This window comes from Xenia sp. Carnegie-2017, unplaced genomic scaffold, assembly GCF_021976095.1.
Source record: "Xenia sp. Carnegie-2017 unplaced genomic scaffold, XeniaSp_v1 HiC_scaffold_24, whole genome shotgun sequence".
NCBI classification, from domain to species: domain Eukaryota; kingdom Metazoa; phylum Cnidaria; class Anthozoa; order Malacalcyonacea; family Xeniidae; genus Xenia; species Xenia sp. Carnegie-2017.
In genome coordinates this window covers 492,405-508,383 of record NW_025813487.1, presented here as the reverse complement: position 1 = coordinate 508,383, position 15,979 = coordinate 492,405, and the positions used below count along the sequence as shown (strand labels likewise).

Below are 15,979 nucleotides of genomic sequence, written 5' to 3'. Positions count from 1 at the left end.
GAATGGACAAAGGGGAAAGTGTCATTGAAAGACAGCTTGGGTTTGTTGATGTTAGTTGTGATAGGACTGCAACTGCTATATCATCAGTGGTTAAGGGTAAGTTAAGTCAATATAATAATGTGAAAGAGAAATTTATTGGACAGACTTATGATGGTGCATCTGTTATGTCTGGTCATCTCAATGGTGTTCAAGCTCAAGTTCAGCAGGATTATCCTTATGGTCAATTTGTTCACTGTGTTGCCCATATACTAAATCTAGTATTATGTCCAGCTGCATCCTCCATTTCACCTGTTAAGATTTTCTTTGTTAATATTAGTGCTTTCTGCACCTTTACTAGCAATTTCCCCAAAAGAAAAGCTTTACTATCATCCCATAGGCTTGAGTTTCCTAGTCCTGGTGACACAAGATGGTATTATAGGGCTCATGTCATCAATGTCTTGCATTCTAACTATGAGAAACTGATAGACATATTTGAAAATCTTACTGATAATCCAATAGGTTGGGATGATGAAACGTTAAGTAAGGTTACTGGTTTACTTGGCTACCTCAATGGCTTCTTGTTTTGTTTCTTGGTACTTGTTTTCCATAGAATTCTGGAGCAGTCATCCATACTTTATTCTATCTTGCAAGACAAGGACACTGACTTTCATTATGGAGTGAGTAGGGTTGAGAGATTCAAGGCCTTTGTTGCTTCTCTGAGAAATGATACAGAATATTGTCAGGTGTACGACCTGGCTGTTGAGAAAGTGGGACCACCAGTAACCAGGTATGACCAACGGCATAATTACAAACAAATGTACTTTGAAATTCTTGACACAATTGTGACTATGCTGACTGAGCGATTTCAGGATATGGAGCGTTTTAGATTTTTAGACCTTGTTAACCCTAGGGTGTTTAAAATGTGGAAAGGTGAAGTGCCCTCAGAAAAGATAAATCTTCTAAAGGAGGTTTATGGTGATATGTTTGACATACCAATGCTAGTTAGCCAACTTTGTTTTATTTACAGAGATAAAGACTTTCACCGTGATTCATGCGATGAACTATTGAAATATATTTTTCAGTTCCATCTTCAATCTAGTATTCCAGAAGTTGTAAAACTGTTAAAGATAAATGGGGTTTTGTCAATTACAAGTGCTTCAGTTGAGAGGTCATTTTCTTGTTTGAAGAGGGTAAAAAATTATCTTAGAAATACTATGAGCCAAGGACGTTTTAGTTCTCTTTGCAGGATTTCCATTCACAAAGACATACTGTCAGAGAAAGAAGACGCCAACACATTGCATGATGAGGTAGTAAAGAAGTTCATTGAAAAACCACGAAGACTTGCTTTCTTATACAAATAGGTATTCATATATGGCTGATAGCAAGCTGATGATGTCTTACGTCCATGGCATGTGAGAATTTTTCCGGGAACTTTTTAATGCAGGCAATGATGATTGTCATTTCAGCACGACAATGAACGGCATCACAACTTTTGATAGTTGTTGATGACAAATCTGAGCCTTTTTTGGTTCTTTTGTCAAAGTTTCTTTACAAGATGTACATAGGTATCTATTTATGTATGTGGTGTTGAGAAAATAAATCACGTATCTGCAACTGTTTTTGAACTATTTCTCTGCTTTACTATAAGATCCTTCGGCAATTTAAATTAACCAAAATGGTTCTATTTCCTGCATAAATATCACGCATTTGCTTTCTAAGATAGCCGTTTCCGACGTTCTAGGGAGTCTAAATTCGGAAAATTTTCTCGCTCCGCGCCAACCATGGTGGCGCCTCGTGAGCCCGACCAAATGTTTTTCGCTAGCTACGCCACTGTGCATATGTCACAGTTTCGAGCGCTTTTAATCCTTGATTTCGGAATACGTCTTGTACTCAAATAATGTGTGCAAGCGAATAGAGCGTTTGATGATACGCTTGATAAAATTGGAAGACAAGGAGTTTTCATGTAGCTCATCGATCGCTAGGTCTAGCAAGTGGGACGCATCCCAAGGAAGAAGAAAGTATGGATCTGGTTTTCGATGCATCCCCAAAAGCTCGTATAGTTTCGTTTGAAATGTACTCGCTTGGTACTGTCCATCAGCATGAACACCTAGAAGCAATTAGAAAATGAAAGTAAGCAAAACGAGAACGTGTTTATCAAATTACTCAGACATCGACACAGACAGCTCTCATAATAACATCCTACCTCGCAACAACCTAAAATCCGAGCTAGTTAGCTGCAATGATCGTTTTAAAATTTCAATTACTTGTACGGCAAGATCGTCTCCATAACCTCCTCTAATAGTGTCTTCGTCATCGGAATCTGCATCTCTGTACTCGTACACTAGTGGAGTATCAATTGGCATCGCAGTACGTTTACCATTCACCAGTAAAAAGAACATTATGGCCTGATTCGTGTCTCTGTGAGGAGTAGATTTGTCTTTTGCAACTAAAAAGTGTGGGGGGGGGGGGCAACCAGTATTTACCAGAGGTTTTTGTAGTTACGATGCCGTTTGCTTAATGACGTGGATATATGCAGCCTTTACTATATGTGGAAACTGCTTTCTATAATGTTGGAAGATAGACAGCTGAGATTAATGACAAAATACCTGCGATACAAAAAAAAACCCCTTAAAATCAAACCTTCCATGTTCGATAGTCCCAACATCTACTCCACAAAAGGAAAGGAATGCTACCAATGAATCGTACGATAAGGCCGCAGTCTTGATCTTACATATTCTATTCCTGCAGACACCAGCTTAACTTTAGTGTCATAGTTTCTTTCCTTTCGTTGTTTCTGACTCAAATGATACTGTAAGGCCTTCATATGGAATTGACCAGCATTTCGCGTTGAACTACAGTTGACATGTTCGAGGATTCTTTTCTTAAAACTGTACCATTCTTGGTTGCATCCTTGTGAGTACTTTTCACTCCGAGCAACATCATAGATCAGACCAAGGCCCCAGGATTTGTTTTGACCATTCCTAAAAGTTAAGAAAATGTGTTAATCAGATTACATCTATACACTTTGTATTCTACAATAAGCAATCACTTGAATTTTTAAAAGAGGATTTCCTTTGATATATTCGTGGCAAGGAACACGGGTTACGCGACATCCATCTGTCAGAATATCGACTTGTATTTGTTCGCAATTGGACAATTCCACCAAATTGCTGGCAGCCTTCACACCAGCATCGCTAACAGCTTCTATCTAGGTTGTTATGGGATTTTGGTTTGATCTTCTTCTAACAGCACCATCCATGTTTAATGCCTGTAATCTGACTAGAATTTGGTTGACACCATCCAAAATTCTAGCAATAGGATTGTCTGATACGTCATCAATCTCTTGCGATCCTTGTTCGTCAAAAAAATCTGCTACCGTGGATTGTATTTTCCCTGCTGTGTTGCTATCCTTAGTTACAAATACATTTGGAAATATAACATTCGTATTTCCAGTATAAGAAGTACTGGTCTGAGTGCTATCATCCTCATTCACATATAACTCATGACCAGAAAACATGGACGTGATCGTGGACGTGCATGACGATGACAGATATGTATTGACTGTATTAACAGTCTCTTCATTTGCAATCTGCTCTTCCCTTTGTTGAATCTTTTTTTGTTTTAACAATGCTTGGCCTTCACATGATTTATTGGCACATTGACTGACATATAATTTCCTTTCTTTCCATTATGTTTTCTTACCTTTGTTTTCTTACCTTTGTTTGTACGACTTGGATCCTCTTGTCAACTCTTGTCAACAAAGCAAACATATGTGTGGATCACATTGATCCTTTTTCACCTTCTTCTCCGGTGGACCATTGGCATTCAGAGATGGTGATGGTCGTTTTCGTCTAAATATGGCACTCCATTTTTCCTAAATGAAGATATTTAGTATTTCTTTAGAATGATCTTAGAATTCATTCTAAGCAATTTGAAAAATGATAAAAGGACAATGCTCACCTCAGCAGATTGTTGCGATTTTACATTGACAAGTTCGTTTGTCTCATCTTCCTTAATTTCAGAAGTCATTTTCAGAGCACGTTAAAAAGCAGAAGAGGACCGAAATGTGGTTTTAAAAAGCTTGAATGCCTCTTGCTTTTTATATAGTTATTTATTGATAACGTGATTACAAGTTGTCCGTTAGACAACCTAATCCCAAGTCCAAATGTGCAAAGTGCCAACCATGTGCTTATCATATCAAAATAAACCCACCAATAAAATAAGTCTAACAGTAACTTATTACTACTTTCTACAGTGGTGACACCGACTTTATGAAATTATAGTCAATGGCGACGCCAGTGGTCATGCAGGTCATGCAACAATGCATGACTAAAAGTTTTCCCAAAAATGTTTAAAATTGAACGTAAAATTGTTTGAAAAATAATTTCACATTAAGTTTTAAACATCTATACGCTTATACTTTTTATTTTTTAGGCGAAATAATTTTAATCTAAGGCTTGTTTCCACACGTCGAACTTTACATGCGCCGAACGCATTTCAGGCAAAGAAAAATGAGACAAATTCCTCATTATCTTTTGTTTTTAATGCATTCGGCACTTGTAAAGTTTGTCGTTTGAAACGGGCCTAACACCACATTCTAACAACGCATTCATATTTCATAGCGCGTGGATCTTGTAATGAATACTATAAATACTGCTCTGTAAAATAATAAAATCACTTAAATCAGTTCGTTCATTTAAGTTCATTCATGTTATTCATGACGAATAACACGAACTCAACATGGGGACGCATGCTGACGCCTGATGCATTTGCTTTGCTATATTTTGAGGAAAAAAGAGGATTTTTCAAAGTATGCACCAACCACGGTCCGCGAACGATAATTTAATTGACAGTTCTGTGCAGCCGTGGGCGAAAATTGAGATATTCACATCCAATTCAAACGGAAGTTATGCGTTGAGAAATGACATTTTTATAAACAGCAACTTCCGATATTTTAATAGCAACAAAGTCTTACAAAGCAAGATTCAGTCTCTTGCAATAGTACAAAAGTACAAATTTAGTTCATCTCTTGAAGCTTCATCACGTAAGCTGCCTTGAACCACCGCGAGACCAGCAAGGGTAAGTAAGATAACTAATGGATAACTTAGATCCTGAGAGGTTAACTACAATTGTTGAACAACTAGTTACGATTAAGAACATTAACGTGTGTATAAGAAAATAATGGAGTACCTTCAATAAATAGAGGATACAGAGTATAGAAAGATGGAATCTTGATGGAGACAAAAATCGTCAGTGTAGGCGATATCAAAAGAGGAGTACAATGGATCATAAAGCGATAACTTATCGAAATGTATAACAATATTAAGTTTATAATCGCTACATGCGAGTTTCTTCAGTTTCATAAAGATGTTAAAACTCACCAAAATTATCGTCCACCTGAGAATCAGGTTTAAAGTAAAGATCCCTGCTCCATTCTACCATACATTTAAGAATAGAAACGAGACATTCCAGACCTTTGATACGAATACTGCGTTCTTGAACCTGGAAAAATCATATAAAAATTAGACGACATTGATACTATTCATATAAAAACGTGATAAAAGATGTATTATAATCAACATTGTCAGCACAAAAAATTAGAGACATGTTCTACTCCTTTTCATGTTGATAGACTATGCTCCAGTTTTTTCATGTTGATAGACTATGTCCCAGTCCTTTTCATAATAATAGACTATGTTCCAGTCCTTTTCGAGTGGCATAGATATCAACAAGAGAATGTAGAGAAGTAAACATTATGAAACATATTCATCAACTTACTGGTGTCACTCCTAATTCAATAGCTTGACATCCTTGGGCAACTTTAGACAAATCATTTATCAATCTTTGAAAGATATTCGACAAAGCCTATTCACAGGCGTAATTTAAATATATATCAACGACCCTCTGTGCGTCTGCAATAAAGGACACAAATGGATATTAATGGTTAATATGAATGGATATTAATGGATGACAGGAAGATAAAATCAAAAATTTGTTGTTTGGTATATTGATAATTAGTAAGGGAAAGGTCACACCTCACCTCTTGTACACCCACGAAGAAAATTCGAATATGAGAATAGTGAAGATTGAATATAGGATGGGATTTGGAAATAAAAGATGTTTAATTGTTGTACAGGGTTAAGCAAACGGAAGAGACATTTGGTAGAACTGGAGACAATGTCAGTGCAATCTTTACACCGAAAGTTGAAGGTTTGCACCAGCTAGAGAGTTATCACAAAAGTCTCAAGGTTTGCATAAGACAGTACAAACACAAAAAAACATCTTTTAGTTCTTTTGTAAATAATAGTAATCCGAAACAGACAACTTCAAGAAAAAAGTTTAAAATTTTTCTCTAACATGTATTCATGATTCATTTGCAAATTATCATTGATTGATATAATTGATGAAGCTCAGATACGCACGTTTGTACAGGCTAATGCAAACACAGTTTAAGTTTTTATTAAGTAAATAGTGATGTCGGATGAATAGCTTTAGAACATTGAGTTTTGACGTCGTTAAACATTCACGGTGTACATTAAAAAAACACAATTGATTTTATTAAACTTTCTGATGATCAGTAAAAGACTCTCAATGAAAACAAAAGGTTTCCAAAGAAATAAATGATCATAAAGTTCCGAAATTTTCATAGCGTGACTAAACTTGAGAACTGACTACGCTACTTAACACAATCGCTTTTATAGAAAATTGATCGATGGTATTTCAAATATTAGTTGTTTATATAAATACCTTGGTAGAAGCGTTCAAACTTTGGAGGTACTTGTCTTCTTTGGCATAAGAAAAAACTTCAAGCAAAGTACAAATGATTAAATATGGTTTATTACATTGAAACAAGAAGGAAAAGTTTCTCCCTCAAATAAAAATGGAAACAAGCAAGAAACAGGAAACATTGAGTTGTCGTACTTCATGTAAGAAACGATATAATATCTTTTAACAAAGGCTCCTTTGATGAGGTATAGGCTTCCCTGCACGAGGTTAAATTAATTTCTCATTTGGCATTTTCCGTTTTTTGTTAAGTACTTTCAGTAATATATGTTAGTTAAGTTGTAAGGGTTACAAACGTCGGTATCTTTGGTTAAAATGGTTGAACGAGCATACAGATTTTGTTCGAGTGGTCTCCTTTGATTTTGGTAAAACCTTTGATTCAGTTTCAAATAACGTCGTAGTTTAAAATTTTTCTTTTCCAATCTGACTCTGGTTACTTGGTGTCTCTTGCTTTTTTGTTGGTCGCATAAGTTTTTATGCTTCGTGCAATTACTTGGCGACATTTTTTCTCTTAGAAATTCAATGAACGCTTTAAAATAGACTATTGTGTTGTAATTTTTCTTTAGAAACTGAAATATTTTAGTATGCATTTAAAAAAAATAACGAGTGAAAACCAAATGAAGCCTCAATGTAACATGATCATGCAATTAAGAAATAAAAGATGTTTCATGTTTTTGCACAGGCTTATGTAAACCGAGGAGAACTTTGGGAGAACTCGAAAGCAGATCTGTGCAAGCCGGAGACGGAAGGTTAAGGGTTGCACCTGCTCGAGAGGTTACCCTAATTTTATTACTCTGTCTTTAGTTATCCCTCCCCTTTTGTAAAGTTAGAAAGACTTAAGAACTTAAGATTTTAAAATTTTAAATTAGAGAAGAACTTGTAAACACATTTATCATTAATTCATGTCAATATTTTATTGTATATAATCTACTTATATTTAAATTAACTGTCACTGTATCACATTACTACCATATATGTTGTATCATATACATAATATTGTCACTAATACTGAAGAGGACATCACGAGATGTTGAAACATGTTTATTTTGAAAAACTCCAATGTTTAGCTTAGTTGTTTACTAATCATCAAAAGACAACAAAATGTACGCTATTCGTACTTGTTTTTTATAAGATGACCCAAACTTAGAGCCAGAAATTGACGTCACGATAAAATTTCCTATTTTTATTGCCTTGAGGTACATATGACCTTTCAAGCATACAATAATTAATCCTCTAACGTCTTTGAACAAAATTTTTACGCCCGTTTCAAACATCGAACTTTATATTTGTGAACTAAAATAAGGCCCTGTTTACTGTATACAATTGCTATCGTTGCAGGTTAAATTTTCTATGTATTAAAAGTCAGTGATATCGTTAAATGCAAAAAAACACAATTAAATTGACAAAAATCTATCAACTTAATAAGCATTTACTCCAAACTGTTACCTCTTGAAACCAAATGAAGATATCTTGATAGGCAAATCTGGTATATAGTGTGAACGCAGCCAAAGCCTTAAATTTTGTCAAATGAAGCCTCAATGTAACATGATCATGCAATTAAGAAATAAAAGATGTTTCATGTTTTTGCACAGGCTTATGCAAACCGAGGAAAACTTATTTTCGGCCATACTTTCCGGAAAACTTGTTTTTTAATATTTTATTGAAAATACTGTCATTATTTGTTTTTAAGACAAGAAAAACGACAACAAAATCAACCTTTATAATATAATATTATATTGACGGAAACAGACGTGTTCAACTATCTACGTCACAAGTAACAATATGGCGTCGTAAAAATTTCGCAAATAGTACCCGACTTTGGAGGCAAAATTAAGGAACTTACATTTATCTGTTTAAGTCCAGCGACATGTCATAGTTCTTCAAATAATCCAAATTTTCAATTAAGCTCATAAAAAAGGGGGGCTGAATTTCGTAATATAAGCACTTTAACAAAGGCTCCTTTGATGAGGTAAAGGCTCTCTGCACTAGGTTAAATTAATCACAAAATCCTAGTTTAAATATGATTTTTTATTTATTTTCAAATTGTAAAAATCAACCACGGTGATCCTTCATAATAACCTCATACACATGCAAACTAAATTTAAAACTTGTCAACTCTAATTACGAACTATAAAACCTGGATCAAGTTTTTTCATTCTTCTCTTTTGCATTTGCCTCTTTTCCATATTTGTAGAATGTAGTCAGTCTTCATAGTCCAACATAAATGTTCATACATGTTATACAATGTTCTTTTAATAACTTTTTATCATTCCATTTGTGGTGTAACCTCAATATTTAACCAATATAGAACAGACGTCATAGACATCCTTTCTGTACATATTTCCCACTCTAAATTTAACCCTTTTAGTCGCGAAAAGTAAAATCCTTTACATTACAAAGGTTTTAACAAGACCTGTTAATTTCTTCCATATATTTCTTACTTCGCCTGTTCGCCAATAAATACACAGTACTTACATTTCCTCTCTATAAAGTTAAAGTGACTTGACTGTCGTTAAAGTAAACACATAAGAATTAAATACTTTAACACTACTGAAATTGACATCACGATAAAAATTTTTATTTTTATTGGCTCAAGGTGCATATGACCTTTCATAAATATAATAATTAATGCTCTAACGTCTTTGAACAAAATTTTTACGCCCGTTTCAAACATCGAACTTTATATTTGTAATCTAAAATAAGGCCCTGTTTACTGTATAAAATTGCTATCGTTTCAGGTTAAATTTTCTATGTATTAAAAGTCAGTAATATCGTTAAATGCAAGAAACACAATTAAATTGACTAAAATCTATCAACTCAATAAGAATTTACTCCAAACTGTTACCTCTTGAAACCAAATGAAGATATCTTGATGAGCAAATCTGGTATATAGTGTAAACGCAGTTCAAGCCTTAAATTTTGTCAAATGAAGCCTAAATGTAACATGATCATGCAATTAAATAAAAGATGCTTCATGTTTTTGCACAGGCTTATGCAAACCGAGGAGAACTTTGGGAGAACTCAAAAGCAGATCTGTGCAAGCCGGAGACGGAAGGTTAAGGGTTGCACCTGCTCGAGAGGTTACCCTAATTTTATTACTCTGTCTTTAGTTATCCCTCCCCTTTTGTAAAGTTAGAAAGACTTAAGAACTTAAGATTTTAAAATTTTAAATTAGAGAAGAACTTGTAAACACATTTATCATTAATTCATGTCAATATTTTATTGTATATAATCTACTTATATTTAAATTAACTGTCACTGTATCACATTACTACCATATATGTTGTATCATATACATAATATTGTCACTAATACTGAAGAGGACATCACGAGATGTTGAAACATGTTTATTTTGAAAAACTCCAATGTTTAGCTTAGTTGTTTACTAATCATGAAAAGACAACAAAATGTACGCTATTCGTACTTGTTTTTTATAAGATGACCCAAACTTAGAGCCAGAAAAATCTGTTACATTAAAGTGTTTAAAGCACATGAATCTTCAAAATTATCAGTAAAACGTTTATTGTTGCGTACAATTGTTACAAGTTAGAACTATAGCTATATATTGTACGTTGTATTACCATCAACATTATACTGATAAATTTTAATTTAAATAATGAAAACAGAAAGGGAAATTTATCATTCTTCAATAATTTAATCAAGAAAATTTTACTCAAAAAAATTCAATTCTTCAGTTCAAATGAACTTATGTCAAAATCGTGAAAGTTTTACTCATTAATTTTCATCATAGTTATTGACATAACGTCATGAAGTTTTTACATACGGGAATTGTTGACAGTATATAACATTTTCTGTCTTTTAGGTCATATGTACATAATAAACGTACAGAAATGATCGCTCACATTTTTCAATAAATGACCATAAAACCCAATGACATGACATGACATCATGATGGTGTTTTATAAATGTGAATTTTTAACATCATACAAAACTTGTTTCCACGATATTAACATGCGTAAGGTAAATTATATTTACAGTTTTTGAAAGAATGTTCAAAGAAAGTCACTCTATAATTTAAACAAAATAATGTTCATCTACAACAACACCATATTGTCAAATGACTCACAATGAATGAGTTGTCGACATTCTTTCATTTCTATGTAGTGAACGTTTAATATATAATGCAAATAACGAAATCATCTAACCATACATTTGTATTAAAAAATAAACCATCAACATAAAGTTCGCTCAGAGATCAAAGGTTTCTCACTTTTGGTAATTTTCACATGTAAAACAAGCGACCATCCTTACGACAATCAACATCTTCGTGTGATATTCTCAATTTCATCACAACTTTGACAATGTTACAGTGTTGAATTCTCCAAATATAAATTTGAAAGTTGACGGGAATCATTTTGATGAAAAAGATCTTTACTTGACATTACAAAAAACTAATCTCTCTCTCTGTCCGTGATATTTTTACATAATTAAAATCTGACAGTTTTCCCAGGGTTAAAACAAAGGATATGGACAATTTTTTCTGCAATATATTTGAGATCGTTGTTGATAACATAAATAACTGTCCTTTTGTGATATAAAGAACTTTTTATGTTCGTTTTAAGTGATATGTAATGTTAGTAGGTACAATAGGTTAATATAACTAAAAAAGGTTGAATTAGTGGATTCATTCAGGTACATTGAGTCTTAAAACTTTAATTCCGCATCCACCATTTGTTACTAAAGCTAAAGTTCCTGTGTTGTAATGTACAGTTCTATTAAATACACACCCTAATGAGTAAAATGTAGCACATCTTTTACCACTGTTTAAATCTACAGCAACCAACGTGAGAAAAGATTCACCAATGAAATATGATTTATGTACGAATGTGCTTGACCATAAAAATCCATCAATACTATGCAAAATCGTACTCACGTGATTGTTTTTATGCACATTAATTACATAAATGCCAGTTCTCCGTTTGAAATTGTCGTCTTTAAAAGGGAATGCAATGACCGCTTGGTTACTATCACTTATAGAGCAACTGACTTCACGACAATTTGCAGTTATCTTTTCCTGAGCAAATTTTTCAATAAAAGACGTTATGGGTATTTTTGCAGTATGCCAAGGTTTCAAGTAAAGTTCATTGTTGCTATTTCCCCATTTCCATAATGTGTATTCTGTTTTGTTTACAATTAAAATAACAGAATTATCAGGTGATACAGCTGCTGCTCTTAATTCAAAACTGTAGACAGGAAGTCTTTTGTTGTATTGTATCTCACCCTTGGTAATTCTAACAACTTGAACAAAATATAGTTCGTCAATACAAACAAAGACATCACCAAATGTTAAGAATTCCTTAGGTTTAAATCCACTGTTAACATGCTTTGCTTGAGTAGAATCTACAAAATTTTTAGACGAAGTGGATATCTTCATAAGATGATCAGAACCATCCCATATCCACAGTAAACCATCTGACCACCAACATCCTAATGCATTCTTCAGTTGCATTGGCACTGTTTGAATAATAGTGCAATGTTCAATGCTCAAAATATGAATGTTGACGTGGTCACCAACAGCGAAAGCAGCCAAAAAAGATCCATCCGGTGAAAAACAACAACATTTAACTTTAAAATTCTCAAAGATAAATGAAGGTTTCAAAGGATGATCAGTTTTGAAAATTTTAAGCTTGGAAAAATACGGCACAACGTAAAATTCTTTAAACGAGATGGGATGGACTGTTTTAAATTTCCTATCAACACATGGACAACAAGCATTTGGTAAACAAAACACGATTTCTCCTTGATCGTTGTATTTTGTCAACTGAGTGATTTCAGAAAGCTTTCCATTCTGGCTTGTATGATAAAAAATACAATCACGATAATGGTGTGTTATCATTAAATATAAAGGTAGTGAATATTTCTTTTTTCTTGAAAAAATATCGATTGCCTTTGGAAATTGAAAAACATACGATCTCTTGACGAATTGTGCAACAAAGAACTCTGAATATTTATCGGTGCATTGTAGTTTTTGGTAATCAACAACGCAGCGTTGATCGATTCTTTGCAAAGTTAATGAATTCCATGCAGTGAACACATCTTTAGAAGAAACTCCATCATATCTTGCTGTAATAAACAAACCAGAATCTAAGAAAGAGCAGTGATTAACGACATCATCTGACTGTAAACATAATAACAAACGTCCATTGTTAACGTCCCACAACTTTACTTCAGTATATCTATCACTAGTTACCAGTCTATTTCCGGTAGGTGAAAAGGAGCAACAACAGATGTTTCCTTGTGCAAAACAAAGTATCTTTAAAGTTCCATCGTCATAGATGCCATACCGGGACATAATTGTGCTTACATTTAACTTACCCAACCTTGATTCATCGAGTGAGGTGCCTAGAGTGCATCTTTCTGTAAATTCTGGAAGCTCAAAAATTGATATTTGACCATTTTCACATCCTACAGCAAGAAGTTCTTCATTGGACGACACACAAAGAGATGTAACGTTAGCATGCAAGGAGACACTCAAATGATGACGGTTTGTTAAATATGTTGTGTCTAAATCCTCAAACCAAACAAACTTTCCTTGTTTCAATAAATCCCCTGCCAATAATCTTTTTTCCTTACTGCCATGAATTCCGTTTGCAATAATTTGTAAATAAATTAAGCTACAATCCAACTTATGTGACTCAAATCTCATTAAAATATACCAATGGAAGAGTTGTTCCTCAAGTACATCTTTTCTTAAGAAAGGTCGTAGTTCCTCAATGATTTCAAACAATTCAGAGGTAATGGTATACATGTTAAAGTCTTCCACAAACGTTATTCTTGCACAAACCACTTTGACATCCACTGCCCAGCTAACGTCAACATCTTCGCCACATTTTGACATATGATAGAATCCATTCTTCAAAGCATATTTAATCATAGCAGTGTTCATCTGATCTTCAAAAATGTTCATCGACTTGATGTGTTTAAACACTTTCTCACAAGCATGCCATAAAAACTTATGACCATTTTTTGGATAAACTGTAAACTCATGCTGTTTGTAACCATCTGATTTCAACCAATCAATTAAAGATTTGTGAAACACGGTTAAACAATCATCGTAAACTGGAAAAATTTGAGATAACAGTTCAATGATTTTATTGCGGACTTCAAACTTGTTGTCACCAGAAATACCTAAATAGTCAAGCAATAAAGTTAATGGTAAAAACTCCCGACAGGCAGCCAACAATTCAAGAATTTGCTTGAAGATGCTTTTTGAAATAACTGAATTTCCGGTTAAAAGACTTTTCTCTGTCAGCAATTCTTTTACTCTTTTGAATTGCCTTTTGTAAACACTGCCCAACCCACTAGGGACCAATTCTTGAATGTTTTTGTGAGTAAACTCAGTATTTTCTTCTTTCAAGCTCAGTTGTGCGTAATACGCATAAAGAAATGATCCCTCACATTTTTTAACTAATGACGATAGAACGTAGTAATGTTCATGCACCTGAAAATTCAACATATGTTTCAAATACTTATACAGGTCTTCTTCGTTGTTTTTATCACGAGGATGAATTGTAATTTCCACAGGATTCATGACTTTTAACTCCTTTTGAACAGGAAGTTCTGGACGACTGGTGATGAAGATTTTAATCCATTTAGGCAGTCGGTCAAACTCTTCTGCAATCAATTCCAACAATTCACTTTTGCCATCAACTTGGCTTTCATCTAAGGCATCAATAAGCAAAAGCATTGGTTCATGATCTTCCAATGAATGCAATGGATTATGTAATAAAACAAGGAATTTATCGGTGATCGATTCTTTGGAATGGTTTCTCTGTAATTCTTCATTCAGTTTACTTTTAAAATTTGATATTGTATCACACATGCTACTAGCCAAAGATTCTATCAATACTCGAGGATTTCTATAATCTGATCTATTATACTTGCAGAAATGAGAAGCAGCAAGTTTCTTTTTTTCAGAATATCGTCGACACACCTCAGCAGCAAACACACTTTTACCAACGCCAGGACCGGCAATCAAAATCATGACATTAGAAGCATTTTCCTTTCCATCGTTAAACCAAGTGTCGCGTTTTTCGAATAACCATTGTCTAGTGCCTTCAAGGTATTTCTTGTTAAGATCTTTTATAAGACCATTGAAATTACACTTTCCAAGCTTTTCGACAACTGAACATGTTTTGTCCTGTAACATTTTTTTTACTCCTGCTACATCAGCTTTTGTTTTCTTTACATCCTCATTTAAGTTCGTAACTTTTGTTGCCATCTCTTGTTTCATCTCTACCACATTTCTTTCTATTACTTTCACATCTTCTTTGATTTTTTCAGTGACATCGATTAACTGCTCTTCTGTTTTATACCATTCTTTTAACATATCAATATAATTTGCCTCATCGGCACTGAGGGGAGCTTTCTTTAATTCATCTATTTCAGTTTGTTGAATACCCAGACAAACCAATGCTTTTGACATTTCCTGCCACAAGTTCTCAAACTCACTGTCATTTACACTAGTTGTAGTTATGTGACCATACACTTCGTTTCGATAAAACTTTATTCTCGCAATATTTGCTGAGATTGAGGTATCTGAAGAGGAAGGAAAACTATTCCATCCACCATGCGGTGCTGTTAGACCACATATATTTCGCAATAAGACAGTCAATAATGTGATGTCAAAGTTTTCAATGTCAGGGTCACCAACTGACGGGTAAAGAAGATCCCATTGCTCATTCTTAATGACTTTAAATTTCAAAGATGTTAGTGTCTTCTTTGTAGAGTGATCTTTAAGTTTACCAGCTAAACATGATGGCTTTAATAAAGATTGCAATGTTGTTTTTAAGGCTTGGGTTCCTTTATTGATTAAAAGTTTACTTAAACGAGATCCGTTTTCTTCAGTTTTTAATTTTTTGGGAGGCGAAGCCATTTCTTTTTCTATAAATGAGGAATGATATTGTGGAAAAAGGTATAATTTAAAATTTGAAAATGTTCACAAAAATTAAAAGGATAAATTAAAAATATTGCTACAAGTCATTTATAAAGACTTGTGCGCTTCATTTCTTTCTCTCGATAAAAATTGTGTTCACTGCCTAGTGACATGACCCAGTAATTGATCTTACATCAAGGCATTAAATTAGTAGATTTGATACAATGAAAAAAACACTTAAAATAATAATATTTTTGCCTACTTGGTGCGAGAGGCAGCATATACAGCACCGCTCGCGTATTTGTTAACATAATTTTGCGT

General features: G+C 33.9%; 2 protein-coding genes and 1 long non-coding RNA gene across 3 annotated transcripts; 1 reads left to right on the top strand and 2 right to left on the bottom strand.

Annotated features, from left to right (window-relative positions):
• Positions 1 to 602: 602 nt before the first annotated feature.
• Positions 603 to 1,505, top strand: LOC124450877. Its single transcript, XR_006950234.1, has 2 exons — positions 603 to 766; positions 1,226 to 1,505. It is a non-coding gene; the product is annotated as an uncharacterized LOC124450877 (long non-coding RNA).
• A 333-nt stretch (positions 1,506 to 1,838) lies between these two features.
• Positions 1,839 to 2,450, bottom strand: LOC124451149. Its single transcript, XM_047001779.1, has 2 exons — positions 2,183 to 2,450; positions 1,839 to 2,086 (listed from the first exon to the last, which is right to left on the bottom strand). The coding sequence occupies exons 1-2, from the start codon at positions 2,376 to 2,378 to the stop codon at positions 1,839 to 1,841; spliced, it is 444 nt and encodes a 147-aa protein (XP_046857735.1). The 5' UTR covers positions 2,379 to 2,450.
• A 2,514-nt stretch (positions 2,451 to 4,964) lies between these two features.
• Positions 4,965 to 15,658, bottom strand: LOC124451147. Its single transcript, XM_047001777.1, has 6 exons — positions 13,783 to 15,658; positions 13,099 to 13,188; positions 12,053 to 12,237; positions 5,758 to 5,844; positions 5,377 to 5,481; positions 4,965 to 5,102 (listed from the first exon to the last, which is right to left on the bottom strand). Exons 1-6 carry the CDS (start codon positions 15,656 to 15,658, stop codon positions 4,965 to 4,967), a joined length of 2,481 nt encoding a protein of 826 aa, XP_046857733.1.
• Positions 15,659 to 15,979: the final 321 nt, after the last annotated feature.

Excerpts from the sequence above, each read along its gene's own strand:
- LOC124451149 (XM_047001779.1), bottom strand. The coding sequence starts at position 2,378 with ATGTTCTTTTTACTGGTGAATGGTAAACGTACTGCGATGCCAATTGAT. Across the intron at positions 2,087-2,182 it reads GGATTTTAGGTTGTTGCGAG|GTGTTCATGCTGATGGACAG; the intron begins GTAGGATGTTAT and ends AATTGCTTCTAG.
- LOC124451147 (XM_047001777.1), bottom strand. The coding sequence starts at position 15,658 with ATGGCTTCGCCTCCCAAAAAATTAAAAACTGAAGAAAACGGATCTCGT. Across the intron at positions 13,189-13,782 it reads TGATTGGTTGAAATCAGATG|GATGTGAAAATGGTCAAATA; the intron begins GTTACAAACAGC and ends TTCTTGCTGTAG. Across the intron at positions 5,482-5,757 it reads TTGAATTAGGAGTGACACCA|GTTCAAGAACGCAGTATTCG; the intron begins GTAAGTTGATGA and ends TGATTTTTCCAG.